We start from the raw sequence: 15,904 nt of genomic DNA, 5'->3' as shown, positions 1-15,904 counted from the left end.
GCAGGGGGGTTGGAACTCGATGATCTTCAAGGTCCTTTCCAACCTAAACCATTCTATGATTCTACGATCTTCCATCCCTTGAAAAATGTTCAGTAGCATGCTGAAAGCTGAGATTATCTTAGCACAAATCCTGTCTTCATCATGCTTGATGCAACTTTGAAAGTAGAGTATTAGGCTGTTGATGATACAACATGCTTCAGACTTTGCTGTATTTATTTTAAACAGACATATAGTTTATAGGTGAAGGGTTTTTTTTTAATTTACTTTTGGTTTTATCTTCAGTGCATTTGTCTGTAAGTGATTTAATAACCAGAGAATCAGTTCAAAGCTTAGTCAGGATACCCCATGAAACATCAGAGCTCGTATTTAATCTAGTCATGAAGGTATGGAAATGAACACAATACCAGAGCATGGGCCTAATCTTTATGCTTCATTGTACGATATGTGGGCCAAAAGGAGATACTACACAGTAACGACAGTGCTGAAAAGGCCTTTTAGGGGTCTGAGAGATCCTGGCAGTGCTTTAAATAGTAACAGTAAAAAAGAAGAAAAAAAGAAAAAAAAGAAAAAAAAAGAAATACAATGCATAGAGGATGCTAGATTTTAACATTTACTTTTATGCCAGATTCAGTGGAGGAGACAACAATGTTGTGGAATATTCTAAACTCAGTACTATCAGTCTTACAGGAAAAAGCCCCACTAATAAAAACAACCTTGTGGAGGCTAACTAGATAAGTCATTTCCCCTGCTGTTAATTTTTAAGATTGGTTTGGTGACTGCATTTCTAATGCATTTACATCCTGTCTTTATGTAGTCCAGTTTGAACACAACATAGATTATCTTGGAGATTTATAATGCATATGTTTATAAAAAGGAAGGAACAAATAAATAATTGGGAGGATACCTTTAATTTAAAAGGCCACAACTGGGAAATTTTCAGCTTACAGGGGACAAGCATAAAAGAAAAATGGAACATTAAAATAAAACAATCATAAATTCATATAAATGTATTAGAGGAACTTATTCTGTTAAGAAAATTAAGCCAAATTCATATTAAATAATCAGAGTGTAAAAGAACTTCCATTGCATACAGAATGAGGTGAACTGTTTTACTGAACTGTTATGATGTAGTATTAAAGGATGCCAGTAGCTGAAACCATGACCTGTTTCTGTAATGAGTCTATTTAAGGAAGGACTGTAGAGAAAAAAGAAGAGAGGAGCTACGAAGAACAGCAGGAGAAAATGGAGCCCGATTATATCAGGTCTTCACCTTTTTTTTCTAAGGGTGGGAAAGAAAAAGACTTGCCATCTCTCTCCCTGTAGCAGGCTGAGCTGATAGGAACAAATGTTAAATACAGACCATATTTTTACTGTCTGTAGCCTACAATAAAGGAGAGGGAATTTAAATATTCATATTTTTTCTATCACATAACATTAGTACTGCATATTGCTGTTTCAAAAAAGAGGGAGGCTATTTCTATCCCATGGTTTAAAAGCCAAAGGTATACACATGGTCATATTTTCAGATATGATTCTGCAATTTGCATAAAACCACACCTATATTTCCACTCAAGGTCCACTCAGTTTTTTTCACATACAGCAATGCACTTACATGTACACCTTCGTATTCTTACAGTCACTTCAAATATGGTTTTGAAGATGTGGGAAAAGATCAAACCACAATGTACATTAAGTACTTACAGTAGTCCCTGAAGTTCAATGAATTAGTCCACCTTGAGACTGCTCACATAGCCTTTAGGAGCTCTGACCTGGAGCCTTTGGAGCAGCATAAGATGCATACATTTGAAGATAAGTTTTGAGCACGGATATTCCTAGGCATGCAGATGCCCAAATTCCATCGAAATGAATGGGAATTGGATGTCTAAATGCCTGTGAGGATCTGAGAGCTGGTCCATCCTGCCTCTGGGTTACTTGTTTTCTGTCCAGCTCCCTCTAGTGTCCTACACAAAATATTATCATCAACTCACTGGACTGTATTACTGATTTTGCATCAATGCACTAGATGCTACATAGGCATACCCCCTGTGCCCTTGGATACACTGCCTAGTTGCACTTGTACACAGAGACAGAAAACTTGCAGAGTGACTGAATTGGTACCCAGTGCTTTCCAGGATCAGAACTGAGGCTAAAGAAAACACTTCAGAAACAGCAATCTTTTACTAGCCTTAATTGGCACTGAGGATGATTACTCAAAGGGAGGATTTAAAGAGCACTAGGCATGGCCTACCTTGAAAAGCAATAAACAAGAAGAAAATGTTAAAAAAAATTCTTGTTTTACAACTAATCTTGAAGACGTTCATTCAGAGAAAAAACATGTGTATAAAAAGCTTCCTCCAAAATAGGTAAGATGGCCAGGAGCACTGTCTACACATTCTTGACAATTTGCAATTGTTAACATAAAAAAATAATTATACTCACCATCTCCAGGCTCTGACATGAAGTGAGCATTGATCAGTTTTTCATCCTCTCCGTACTCATTCTTTGCTAGTAAGGTATAAGCACCATTGTTCAGATGGGTAGGGTTGTCCAGCTGTAGGCAGCCGTGGTATTCACTTTGATTGATAACATGTATTTTAGTACAGATGTATTCAGACTCATTCAATATAGCCCCTTCATAGAACCACTGCAATGTGGGCTTAGGGTTCCCTTTCACAGTGAATGGAATACACCAGTGGTGGTCCGGGGTTGGGGATTCAATAAATGTGATATTTGGTGCAACTATATTGGGAAAAAAAGAGTGAAGAACATCAGAATATCCCAAACGTCTTTTTATCTCAGGTTATCAGTGCTAAAATACGCTACTTTAAGGAATTATACCTATTTGGAGGTTACTCACGCAGGAAGCCCACCTGCTCTGCCTTGGGTACTGTGCTCACAACTGAAATGAAGCCATTCTTTAGAAGGAAACAAAACAAACTAGTTTCAGACAAAGTGTGAAGCCCCATTAAATCACTTACTCTGCAAGGTGTGGAAAGTTCAGTTACCAGATCACTGAGAAGGGAGATAGGGAAATTTTAGCTTTACTGTGCTGAAAAAATGGCACAGAGGACAGATGAAGGAACAAAACAGTATTAAAAATATTTATGTCAGCCAAAAGCAAGTAGTACTGGAAATATATTCAGCTAGGAATCAAAACTTTCAGGTGACTTCTTTAAAAGAATCAAAGCCAGAACAGCTCATTTCATTCCCTGGATTCTTCTGTCAGGGAAGGACCATTTTCTACTATACATTTTCTCATTCTTTGTTCAAATGTGCTAAATTTTGCAAGTTTGCAGACTTCTGTTTCCCCCAGGAGACTATTCCAATACCTTGCACATTATTTTGTTGTTAAGAAATTTTCCTTGATATTCATTCTTAACTGCATCCAATTTCATCTAGTTATATTCCCTTTTATCACTCATAACAGTGCCATTCTCATAATCTCATTTACACTTTTCAAACATTTCTAGTTTATGACCCTTTTCATAGATATTACATATCTCATTTCCACCTACAAAACATTTTAAGTGCTTCTAGAGTGATTTCTCAAGTTTACTGTCATGAGCACATGCTGAAAAAAAATTTCCATTCCATTCCCATCTTCAGTTAAACAGAGGGTTGCAACTTGTGAAAAGATATTTCACATAAAATTAATTCAGCCTGGAATATCAGATCTAAGAAACCAATGCTTCTATACTACATATCCCTTCCCCCTTCCTTGGCCCTGACAAATAATTATTCAAAGCTATGACAAATAAATTTACATCTGGCAGAATAAATGATGCAAGTGTGTTAATTTTTGAACAAAGCAATTGCTGGTTTAATTAAAAAAAAAACTTTAAAATTTGTATTTTATTATAAATAATTTCTATGAATTTTGATGCATTCATGTTTCTTAATTCCTAATATAGTGTGTATGTATATGCACACCATTACAAACCTGTTCACGCGTACAGTACCACTGGGTATTTGGGGTTTCAGACATTTACTTACAGATTGCTCAGACTGGAAGATAAAGAATTTAGAAACATAATTTTCGCAGAAGAACTCGGAGCAGAAAAGGGTAAAAATAACAACTGCTCATTGGGCTATTCCCAGAATTAACTGCAACAGATAGTTCACATGCTTAAAGGGTGTTTCTGTTTCAACAACCTGTATGCCCAACAAATATTTATACCCAAAATAGTTATTGCCAATGTGCTTTAGCCTGCTTACGTACAGAATACTGTGAGCTCGGCAGAGGCTTGGTCCTCTCCTACAATATTCTCTGCTATGCAAGAAATCCACAGTCCGCTGTCCACAGATGAAATGTTCTTTATGGTTAGCGAGGCAGGATTCTTACTTGTGTCACTCTACAAATGATCAAAGAATATGGATGTGCCAAATATGGCATAAAGAAACAATGGAGAGAGGGGGATCCATTGGCCACAGTTCAACAGCATTTTCCATTTTCCCATCCTTTTAGCTGTATCAAACTGTAATTAATCAAAGCATTACTTTGGTGTCTTATCCAAACAGATGAAAAACACCTACAGAACCAATTGTAACCATCGGTAGTGGTGGATTCAAAGCCCCAAAACCTCATTAATTTTTCCACCATGTCACTTTCTGTTTTTCCCTTCTTTTGACACCTCTTTCTCTCTACACAAATGATTTTCCTGCACCCTTTCCCTTCCTTATCCTTCTTTTCAGTTTCATGATTGATTTCTATGGTCTATCTCTAACTCTTTAATTTTTTTATTCACTCCTATATTCTTTTCAGTCCTTGCTTTACTCTTCCTTTTATCTCTTTCGTTTACACTTAGCTTGACATCTCTTCTACTACTGCCTTCTGAGCTCTACTGCACCTTGACAACAACATGTCTTCTCCCTTCTCCTTAGCCAAATGTCTCCTAAAAGCTTTTTGCTATCATGGAACCTTCCACAAGAGAGTACGTCTCTTCTACTAACTGAACTACTGCCCAAGTGCTACTGTGCTTGAGCACAGGCTAATTGAGGTAAGAATTATGATTTGCAGAAAGTTCAGTGTATTAAATGCTATATTAAATACGCATCTATGCTACACTGCATAAAGTAAATTAAAAAATGAATTACAAAAATAAAGCAAAAACTAATTACAAAAATTTAAAAAAAAATAATACCAGCTAGCAAAGCTAGTTGTTAAAGTCTCTGTTATCTTAAATGAGGTCCTTAAAATGACAGCCAGATAATTACTATTTCCATACTTGAATTTTTCATAAAATGCAAGATTATTTTAGTAAAAAGGAAAGGAACCAAAACAAATTTAGAAAATAAACAACAATTATGATGATTTTTTAAAAAAACACCTTATAGGGTACTTGTACACATATGCTTTGATGCTGCACAGAACACAAGCAAATGATATGCTGCACCTGTAAAACCACAGTGACTTCCAGTGGTAGACAATGGGGACATGTGGGAACACTCCTGCATACAGGATTGCAGAACCAGAATTATAAACATCAATATGACACCTTAAATCCACTTAAGTCAGATGTCCCATTGATTGCACTGTGACACTGGGGCAGGAGTGGAAAAGCCAACACCCCAATGCACGTTTCTCCATGTGCAACTCTCAGAGGTGAGCAATCCTCAAAGCAGGAGTCAAAGCACAGGGCTTCAATTGCAGGCTCAGGATGAAACATATAGCAAGAAAAAGTCTAACTGACATTATCCAACTTATACATCAGCATGAAAGCTGAGCATGTGGTTAACGTTGCAGGACTGAAGGTTGGTTTTCACTTTTGCTAACATTTCTCCTTGTAAAACAGGAAAGAAAAACAGGCAGAAGTAGCATAAGAGTTTAAGAAAAAAGAGGCAGAAACAAGGATATGGAAGTGAGAAAAAGGAAACCAAAACAAACAGTCACAGAAAAGGAAAGTTGTGAATGGCAAATGAGCTTTAAAAGGCATTCATTCTTCTGCTAACTGAAACTACTATGCTCCACAGCTATATTATAAGCCCCTCTCACAAAGTTATGTCAGGATAAAAAAGCTTTTCAGGAAAGTTTGAAGCAAACTGAACATGGCATTTGAAAGACAAGAAGGTTAAAAAATGATGTGATCTTACTTTTTGAACAGTATCCCACATTTGTCTTGGCTCACAACTCAAAAAAAAAAAAAAAAAAAGTAAAACACCACAACTGCATAAATTCCTCAAACTGTTTTAATTTCTTGTTCTTGTTGATAACTGATGCATTTGGGTAGTTTTACATATTAGAGAAAAGTTTAAAAATAAAACTAGAGCTCTTCAAAACTCTTATGAAAGCTGAAAGACAAGCTAGTCAAATTCTACATAAGCCTAATGTAATGACCTCAGTGAAGAAAGTGCAGAGGTTAAGAGAACCCAGAGGTCCTGTCTCTTCCATACTGCAGGAACAGTTTTGGAAGTACACATCATGCACTTTGTACAGACCAGAAAGCTTTAGGCAGTCTGTACTCTCATGAATGCAGGGGAGCTGATGCCATAAAATTGTAAATAACAGAGTGTCTTGCACAGTGTACGCAATGGCAATTTAGAAGGTCAACAGCTGCATGTTGAAGAACTGCTTAAGTGCTTCTCCTTATCAACATCTCCATCAGAAAGAACTTAATCAGTATATTTCTACTGCACACACAGTCTAAGGCAGGTACACAGAATACCAGGATCTCAGGAAACAAAATTCCCACTGTCTGGATGGGTTCATTGAGGAAACATTTAGATACTTCATAAGAAAATTTTGCCATAGTAAAACCTTGAGTTTGACTTTCATGACTGTCTTATTATTTTGTTTTCTTAAAGGAAAATGAAACAAACCACAACGTAATTAATATTTACAACCAAAGTTCCAGCACACCAAGCTTTTGGCCTAAAAATATAATTTTTAGAGACAAAGCTTTTCTCACAATTGGAGTAGATTGTACTTGTTCTCTCTATGCAGGTATTTGTGATAATAAGAAAGTACTTAAGCTTCAATATCCCGATTTCCTACATTACTTCCATGAAATTACAGCACTCTCATTTACAAAAAAACATCCAAAAACTTAAGTGCAAATCAGTTTCTCAAGGAATGAACGTTTGCCATTTTCCAAAAGCCCTGCAAGCAGTCATTTCATTTTTTTTATAAAAAGTTAATTAAAATTAGAGACAAGGCTTTATTTATCCTTTGGCATATGTCTTGTATCTGAATTGCCACGTATTTGAATATGAAACTTACCTCATGGTTTGAAACAAGATTAGTAAGCACCCAGGATACATTAGGGGGCGGCCCTCCAGTAGTATCACAGTACAGTGTGATGCTCTTTCCTTCCACCACGCTGATGTTGTAATTGCTTAAGTTTGCTGAGGGCAAGTCTATGATACAAGAAAAAAAAAAAAACACACCCAAAAAAACCACCACATGGATATTTTTGTTTGCCAGAAATAGATACTGCTCAATTCTATGGGAAATGCATAAATGCAATCAAAAACACTGCTTACTTAAAATTTACTGTGGTCAGTTATTGTTCAGGAAGGGAGTACAAACAGCATTGTTGGAGATATATAAATACAATCCTTAAGCTGTTACATAAAATTTTTTTTGCCTCCTTCATTTCACATCAAAAGGAAACATTCTAGCATGTGGAAATACATTAAGCTAATTATAGAGGAAAATGTTTCAGGTGGGTAAATAGCAGTTATCCTAACTTCAGGTTTTAACTTAAACAAAAATAATCCCTCCATTTTTTAACACAGGAAATTTAATCTATCTCTGTTGTAGCAGTTGCAATGAAATCTCTATTTTCCAGGGACTAATTTACATTGTGGTATTCCCACTATTCTCTACTACAGTTAAAACGAAAATCCCATTACCCCACGGTATTACATAAGAGATTGAAGCCCTCCTTCTCATACAGAGAGGTCATAGACAGCAGAGCAAAACCTTCAAGTACAAAGTGCACAAGAGGCAAACAAAGCCCTGAACAGATCAAACCAGAGGAGAAAAAGAACAGAAGAGAAGATCAGCAACTGCACAGAGCTGCTTCAGGAGACTTAGCTATTGCCTTCAAAAAAGAGGGAAAGAAGAAAAGCTGTGAGATGGTACCACTCACCAGTAAGCCATCTTAGCTTTTGCAAGAGCCAGGACTCACCTACCATCTCACAAAGCTATAAACCACTTCATATCTCATTTTTCTCATTTTTCAGCACCCAAAAACATGGGAATTTTCAAGAGTAACAGCACCAATATACTGCGTGTTTCCAAAAACCCAACATGTTATAGGCTACTTTGGAGCTGACCCTCCTCAAAAATATTGTCAGGAATGTCAAAAGGCTTTAGGCATGCAAGACCTCACATCATATTTATTTGCATAGCAAATACTTACATAACATGCTGAATATTCCTTCAGACATACTGCACCATCATTTGGAGCTCCTACAAATTGTAAGAATACTTACCCTCGATTATGAGGCATTTCTCATCAACAATTCCAGGCAAGTTTGACTTGCAATTTATCCTGTCAAATAACAGAACTTATTTGCTGTGTTGGATATGTATGTATGTGCTGGGTTTACGTGGCAAGGTTTTGGTAGTGGGGGGCTGCAGGGGTGGCTTTTGTGAGAAGAAACCAGAAGCTGCGCCCATGTCAGACGGAGCCAGTTCCAGTCGGCTCCAAGATGGGCCTGCTGCTGGCCAAAGCTGAGCCAAGCAGTGACACTGGTGATGCCTCTGTGATAACATATTTAAGAAAAGGGTAAAAAATGCTGTGCAGCAGCTGTGAGAGAAAGGACTGAGAAAAAAATGTGAGAGAAACAACTATGCAGACACCAAGGTCATTGAAGGAGGAGGGGGAGGAGGTGCTCCAGGCACTGGAGCAGAGATTCCCCTGCAGCTGGTGGTGAAGATCTTAGTGACTCAAGTTGTCCTCTACCCTTCAGGGGGTAGAAGGTAGAAAAATTAGGAGTGAAATTCAGCCTGGGAAGAAGGGAGAGATGGAGGGAAGGTGTTTTTAGTTTTGTTTCATTTCTCACTATCCTGTTCTGTTACAATTAATTGGCAATAAATTAAATTAATTTCCCTGTCTGTTTTGCCCATGACGGTAACTGGTAAGTCATCTCCCTGTCCTTATCTCAACCCATGAGTGTTTCGTCATATGCTCTTCCTGTCCCGTTGATGGAGGGGGAGTGATAGAGCAGCTTGGTGGGCACCTAATGGTCAACCAAGGTCAATCCACCCCAATGTATTATCTTTTGATGACTTTTCCTGAAACAATGCTTCTCTTTCTCCCTTTCCCCCCCCCCCCCTTTTTTTTTTTTAATTATAGTAGTTTCATCATCTACTTGCGGTTTTAGAAGTTTAGCAAAGGGATTTATTTATTTTTAATGTAAAAAGTCCCAAAGAAACAATTAACCATCTGATTAGTGTGAATTGTAACACATTAATATGTTTGCTAGAAGTTCAATAAAAGCTATATATACTGGAAATCTCTCTTTAAATTTAATTAGTTCAGTAAATTGTAATGAGAGGAAGTAATACCCAAGAAAAGACAAACCATTTGCCATGCTTTCTTGCTTATAAAATTTGTAAATCGGCACAAATATACTGCTTCAGCACTTCTCCTAGTGCTTTAAGCAGTGCTGTAATGTGATTCCGAATATAGGTGTCATGGATTTCTTATATTATGTTCACTTTATAAATCATATGTTGAACTTTATTAAGACAAAGCTGGATGGTTTGTAGGCCTTTGTGCAGTAATCTGTTAGCAAAGGTAGCCATCTGCTCTCACCTACTGTGAATTCAAATCTCAGCAGTGTCTGTCAACTAGCTGGGCAAGAAATAAAACAAATCTTAGGGAACATTTGACTGTTAATTATCCTGGTTAGGGAACAGGAAGAGAAGTAATGAGATAATTTGCTTTATAAAGTTACCCTTCCACATCACCTCTGAAAACTGTTCCAACTGCTCTTGCCAGACCTAAACTTGGAAAGAGATTAAGACTCCTGTCTTCTCCCTGGCACTACTACTTAGGACTAAGTCTGCTTGCTGTGCAAGTCCTCACAGTTTCTGCTAACATTTTGGTGTTTTATCTCTGAGGGAAACAGCTATATTTTGCTTGTATCTTGCCAGAAGGTTATAAAACAATGACATTTATTATTCTGTAGAGTTGTAAAGTTAGGTTAGAAACCAGTTGCAAGATCTTGCAAAAATTCTTGCAGCAAAAAAGTAGAGGCCATTTATATGAATCAGTAGCATTTTGACACCTACACAATTAAAAAAGATTTCTAATTCAGCTGCATGTATTCATACCTTAATTTGTCTAAATACTGTTTTTTTAGATGACCACCACTTCTGTTGATATGGATGCACATTTTAAAGGGCTTTATACACAGCAATTGATATAAGCAATCAGACAATAGGTTTGCATAGTTTTGTATATTGCCAGCAGAGTAAGTTTAGATTGTAGCATAAGAAGATCACGCAAGATAACCATGACATAATTTTCAGCTTTCTGGAGCAATCAGTTTCACAGGCATATTATCCAGGCTGCATGCAAAAGCATTTCCTTATATCAGTTCTGAAATTTGTCTCTGTTTAAATTCATTGTTCATTCCCTGTTCTGCTAGGACAGGGAAAAGAAAGTTTCTGTATGATCTTCTTAAGACCGCTCTGTTTTATTTATTTTTCTCTTGTCCCCCTTTTTCTCAATAATCTATCCAAAGCTTTTCAATCTCTTCAAAAAAGGGAGGACAAAACTTGCTACTAAGAACTTTAAATTCTAACATAGAGTTATGCAGTTTAGTAGATGTATAACAAGTGTACACTAAAACCAATGCCTTTCATTGTGTATAGGTGTATAGGCTATGTTATTTCACTACACAGAGAAAATCTGTTTTCATATTGTCCTGGTTTTGGATGGAATAGAGTTAATTTTCTTCACAGTAGCTTGTATGGGGCTATGTTTTGGATTTGTGATGAAAACAGTGTTAACACACCTATGTTTTAGCTATTGCTGAGCAGTGCTTACACAGCATCAAGGCCTCTCCTGCTTTTTACACTGTCCTGCTAGCAAGTAGGCTGGGGGTGCACAAGAAGTTGGGAGAGGACACAGCTGGGACAGCTGACCCCCAACTGACCAAAGGGATATCCTATACCATATGATGTCTCTATCATTAGACCCAAAATGCTATTCCAGTGGTTAACTATCTTCACACTTACAAAAATTAAAAAAATGGTCTGATTCACAGATTGATTCAAGCAGCAACATTGGTAGTGCCTCTGTGATAACATATTTTAAAAAGGGTAAAAAAATGCTGACGCAACAGCAGCTGGGAGAGAGGAGTGAGAATATATGAGAGAAACAACTCTGCAGACACCAAGGTCAGTGAAGAAGGAGGAGAAAGAGCTGCTCCAGGAGCCAGAGAAGAGATTCCCCTGCAGCCCATGGTAAAGACCGTAGTGAAGCAGGTTGTCCCCTGCAGCCCATGGACATCCACAGTGGAACAGATATCCACTCTGCAGCCCAAGGAGGACCCCGTACCAGAGCAGGTGGATGTGTCCTGAAGGAAGCTGTGACCCTGTGGAGAGGAGTCCACACCGGAGCAGGTTTCCTGGCAAGACCTGTGAAACCGCAGGGGACCCATGCTGGAGCAGTCCGTTCCTGAAGGACTGCACCCTGTGGAAAGGACCCATGCTGGAGCAGTTCATGAAGGACTGTCTTCCATGGGAGAAACACCATGCTGGAGCAGGGGAAGAGCATGAGGAAGGAGTGGCAGAGACAAAGTGTTATGAACTGACTGCAACACCTATTCCCATCCCCCCTGAGCCACTTGGGAGGAGAAGGTAGAGAAGTGAGGATAAAAGTTGACCCTGGGAAGAAGGGAGGCATGGAGGGAAGGTGTTTTTTATATTTTTTCTTATTTATCATTATCCTACTCTGATATGATTGGCAATAATTTAAATTAATTTCTCCAAGTTGAGCCTGTTTTGCCTGTGACGGTAATTGTTGAGTGATCTCCCTCTCCTTATCTTGACCAATGAGCTTTTTGCTGCATTTTTTCCCCTTGTCCTGTTGAGGAGGGGGAGTGCTAGAGTGGCTTGGTGGGCACCTGGCAGCCAGCCAAGGTCAACTCACCACAGTCCTTTGTGGAGCTCAACACGGAGCATGAGGAATTAAAGATAAGGATAGTAATTGGGAGAGTTAATGGACAAAACATGGACTGAACATTGTTAGAGAGCAGAATAATTGTGGGGAAGTTTTGTTGTTGTAATTATGGTGAAGAGACAAGTGTTAGAGTATGTGTAAATTGTCTACTTTTGTCAGTGTTGTGATGATGTTCTTTTGATTTTGGTGTGGGGAATTCTTTTTGTTGATGTAAGAGAAGTTTGTGAAGATTGCAGATTGTTTGAAGAATGTATATTTTAATGATAATTCTTAAATATGCGATTCACAGAGGTGAGGGGTGGAATGTATTGGGTATATGTGGCAAGGTTTTGGTGGTGGGTTAACCTTGGCTGGCTGCCAGGTGCTCACCAAGCTACTCTATCATTCCACCTCCTCAACATGACTGGGGGGAGAAAATAAGATGAAAAACTCATGCGTTGAGATAAAGGCAATTTAATAAAGAAAAGCAAAGGCTGCGTGTAAAAGGAAAGGAAAACAAAAAAAATATTATTATATTATTCTCTACTTCCCATCAGCAGGCAATTTCCAGCCATTTCCTGGGAAGTAGGGCCTCAGTACATGTAGCAGTTGCTTCGGAAGACAAGTTTCTTCATAACGAATGCCCCCCTTTCCTCCTTCTTTCTCTTAGCTTTTGTTGCTGAGCATGACATCATATGGTATGGAATATCCCTTTAGCCAGTTTGGGTCAGCTGTCCTGGCTATATTCCCTCCCAACCTCTTGCTTACCCCCAGCCTACCAGCCTTTGGGATGGGAATGAAGAGACAGCCTTGATGCTGTGGGAGCACTGATCAGCAGTAGCCAAAACATCGGTGTATTATCAACATCCTTCCAGCTACAAAGCACAGCACTATGAGGGCTGATATAGGGAAAGTTAACTCCATCCCAGTCAGACCCAATACAATCTAGAAAACATTAGTCTCATGTACTTTTTTGCTACTTTGGTCATTATATTTAGCTAGCATATATGACCAATGACAAGACAGAAAACATCTGCAGAAACAATACATGAAAAATAAGCATACAAAGCTGGGAGGATAAACAAAACTGAAAGCCAGATCAAGCACCACACCAACATACACAAAACAGTTTCTCAGATTAACTAAATTGACCAGATTGACTAGATTTACTGGCATTACTAGACTGAGATCCACAGCAACAAAAGAATCCACACGGGGTTGCAAAGACAACTGTAGAAGACAGGCCTTTCCCAAAAATACCAGAAGAAAAAGACATCTTCAGTTTCTATGAGTTCAACAACAGCAGCTCAGTGATCAAATGCTTACCAGAGGCAGCAACTAATAATATAACCTGTCCCAAAGAATCCGATCCTGCATCCCTGGGACTAAGTGAGCTCCAGGTGATGTCCAGAAGACTAACGGATTTACGAGTGACTTTACCCCACACATAGGACATGCCTCGCTTCCAGGAATTTAACACACCAGTGGCAATCGCAGTCATCACTTACAGAAATAGTAATGAGAACAAAGTATTTACTTCTCTTTCTAGATTTTCTAATGCTATTTACCAGCTGGAAACAAGAAAGAGGAAGCTCTACGTGGCCATACTGTATGGATGACCAGCAAATGTGAAAACAGCAAAATTAAAGAACATCATTTCTCTACACAGAAGGCTCTACTAATACTACTGTGAGAGATGCAACTTAAAAACCTTTGACATAGTAATTAACTGTGACTTTAAAATTTAAAAGAATCCAGTCATTTTCATAATACATAAATACATTACAAATGCAGTTGGAAAAAATAGTGCTGCAAACATCATAACGATTTGTCCTTGGCATAGACTACCTCAGGAGAGGGTATTTCAAGGACCCAAAAGGGTACCAGTGGGCTTTTGGCATAGCTGCCTTGGAAACGGAGGAAATAACATAAATACATTACAAATGCAGTTGGAAAAAATAGTGCTGCAAACATCATAACGATTTGTCCTTGGCATAGACTACCTCAGGAGAGGGTATTTCAAGGACCCAAAAGGGTACCAGTGGGCTTTTGGCATAGCTGCTCTAGAGACGGAGGAAATAAAACAGCTGTCTACCTTGCCTGGTCTCTCAGAGGACCCTTCTGTTCTGGGGTTGCTGAGGGTTGAAGAACAACAAGTGCCAATTGCTACCACAACAGTGCATTGGCGGCAATATTGCATCAAGACCCCCAGATTCCTATCCATAACCTAATTCGTCGACAGGAGAGCCAAGGAGTGATCAGGAAGACTAGGTGACCTTTTAACAGTCCCATATGGCCAGTGTGAAAGTCTAATGGAGAGTGGAAGCTAACAGTGGACTACCGTGGCCTGAATGAACTCATGCCACTGCTGAGTGCTGCCATGCTGGACATGCTAGAACTTCAATACGAAATGGAGTCCAAGGCAGCTAAGTAGTAGGCCACAACTGATATCTCTAATGCGTTTTTATCAATCCCTTTCGCAGCAGAGTGCAGGCCACAGTTTGCTTTCACCTGGAGGGGTGTCCAGTACACCTGGAATCGACTGCCCCAGGGGTGGAAACACAGTCCCACCATTTGCCATGGACTGATCCAGACTGCACTGGAGAAGGGTGGAACTCCGGAACATCTGCAATACATTGATGACATCATTGTGTGAGGCAACACAGCAGAAGAAGTTTTTGAGAAAGGGAATAAAATAATCCAAATCCTTCTGAAAGCTGGTTTTGCCATTAAACAAAGCAAGGTCAAGGGACCTGCACAAGACATACAGGTTTTAGGAATAAAATGGCAAGATGGACATCATCAGATCCCAATGGATGTGATCAATAAAATAGCAGATATGTCTCCACCGACTAGCAAGAAGGAAACACAAGCTTTCTTAGGCATTGTGGATTTTTGGAGGATGCATATTCCAGATTACAGTCTGATTGTAAGCCTATCTCTATCAAGTGACACAGAAGAATGATTTTAAATGGGGCCCTGAGCAATGACAAGCTTTTGAACAAATTAAGCAGGAAATAGTTCATGCAGTAGCCCTTGGACCAGTCCGAACAGGATGGGACATTAAAAATGTGCTCTACACTGCAGCAATTGTGTGAGGCAACACAGCAGAAGAAGTTTTTGAGAAAGGGAATAAAATAATCCAAATCCTTCTGAAAGCTGGTTTTGCCATTAAACAAAGCAAGGTCAAGGGACCTGCACAAGACATACAGGTTTTAGGAATAAAATGGCAAGATGGACATCATCAGATCCCAATGGATGTGATCAATAAAATAGCAGATATGTCTCCACCGACTAGCAAGAAGGAAACACAAGCTTTCTTAGGCATTGTGGATTTTTGGAGGATGCATATTCCAGATTACAGTCTGATTGTAAGCCTATCTCTATCAAGTGACACAGAAGAATGATTTTAAATGGGGCCCTGAGCAATGACAAGCTTTTGAACAAATTAAGCAGGAAATAGTTCATGCAGTAGCCCTTGGACCAGTCCGAACAGGATGGGACATTAAAAATGTGCTCTACACTGCAGCAGGGGACAATGGCCCTACCTGGAGCCTCTGGCAGAAAGCACCAGGGGAGACTCAAGGTCGAACCCTAGGATTCTGGAGTCGAGGATACAAAGGCTCCAAGGCCAACTATACTCCAACTGAAAAAAGAAATCTTGGCAGCATATGAAGGAGTTAGAGCTGCTTCAGAAGTAATTGGTACTGAGGCACAGCTCCTCCTGGCGCCCCGATTACCAGTACTGGGCTGGATGTTCAAGGGTAAAGTTCCTTCTACTCATC

The 15,904-nt window shown here is 39.0% G+C and overlaps 1 protein-coding gene across 1 annotated transcript in view; it reads right to left on the bottom strand.

The window, feature by feature from the left end:
• The window catches only part of LOC104282810 (BDNF/NT-3 growth factors receptor-like), a gene marked incomplete at its 3' end in the record, with an annotated part of 53,550 nt that overhangs the window by 14,533 nt on the left and 23,113 nt on the right, over positions 1-15,904 (bottom strand). The window contains exons 6-8 of the mRNA XM_009880939.1: positions 7,217-7,353; positions 4,220-4,352; positions 2,440-2,739 (exon numbers count right to left, since the gene is read on the bottom strand). Of these exons, the coding sequence (XP_009879241.1) occupies positions 2,440-2,739; positions 4,220-4,352; positions 7,217-7,353 (570 nt within the window). The remainder of the gene's footprint in view (positions 1-2,439; positions 2,740-4,219; positions 4,353-7,216; positions 7,354-15,904) is intronic.

Source organism: Charadrius vociferus, unplaced genomic scaffold, assembly GCF_000708025.1.
Source record: "Charadrius vociferus isolate BGI_N301 unplaced genomic scaffold, ASM70802v2 scaffold503, whole genome shotgun sequence".
Taxonomy (NCBI): Eukaryota; Metazoa; Chordata; class Aves; order Charadriiformes; family Charadriidae; genus Charadrius; species Charadrius vociferus.
The sequence above is the reverse complement of the archived record's forward strand: the minus strand, read 5'-3'. Positions and strand labels throughout refer to the sequence as shown.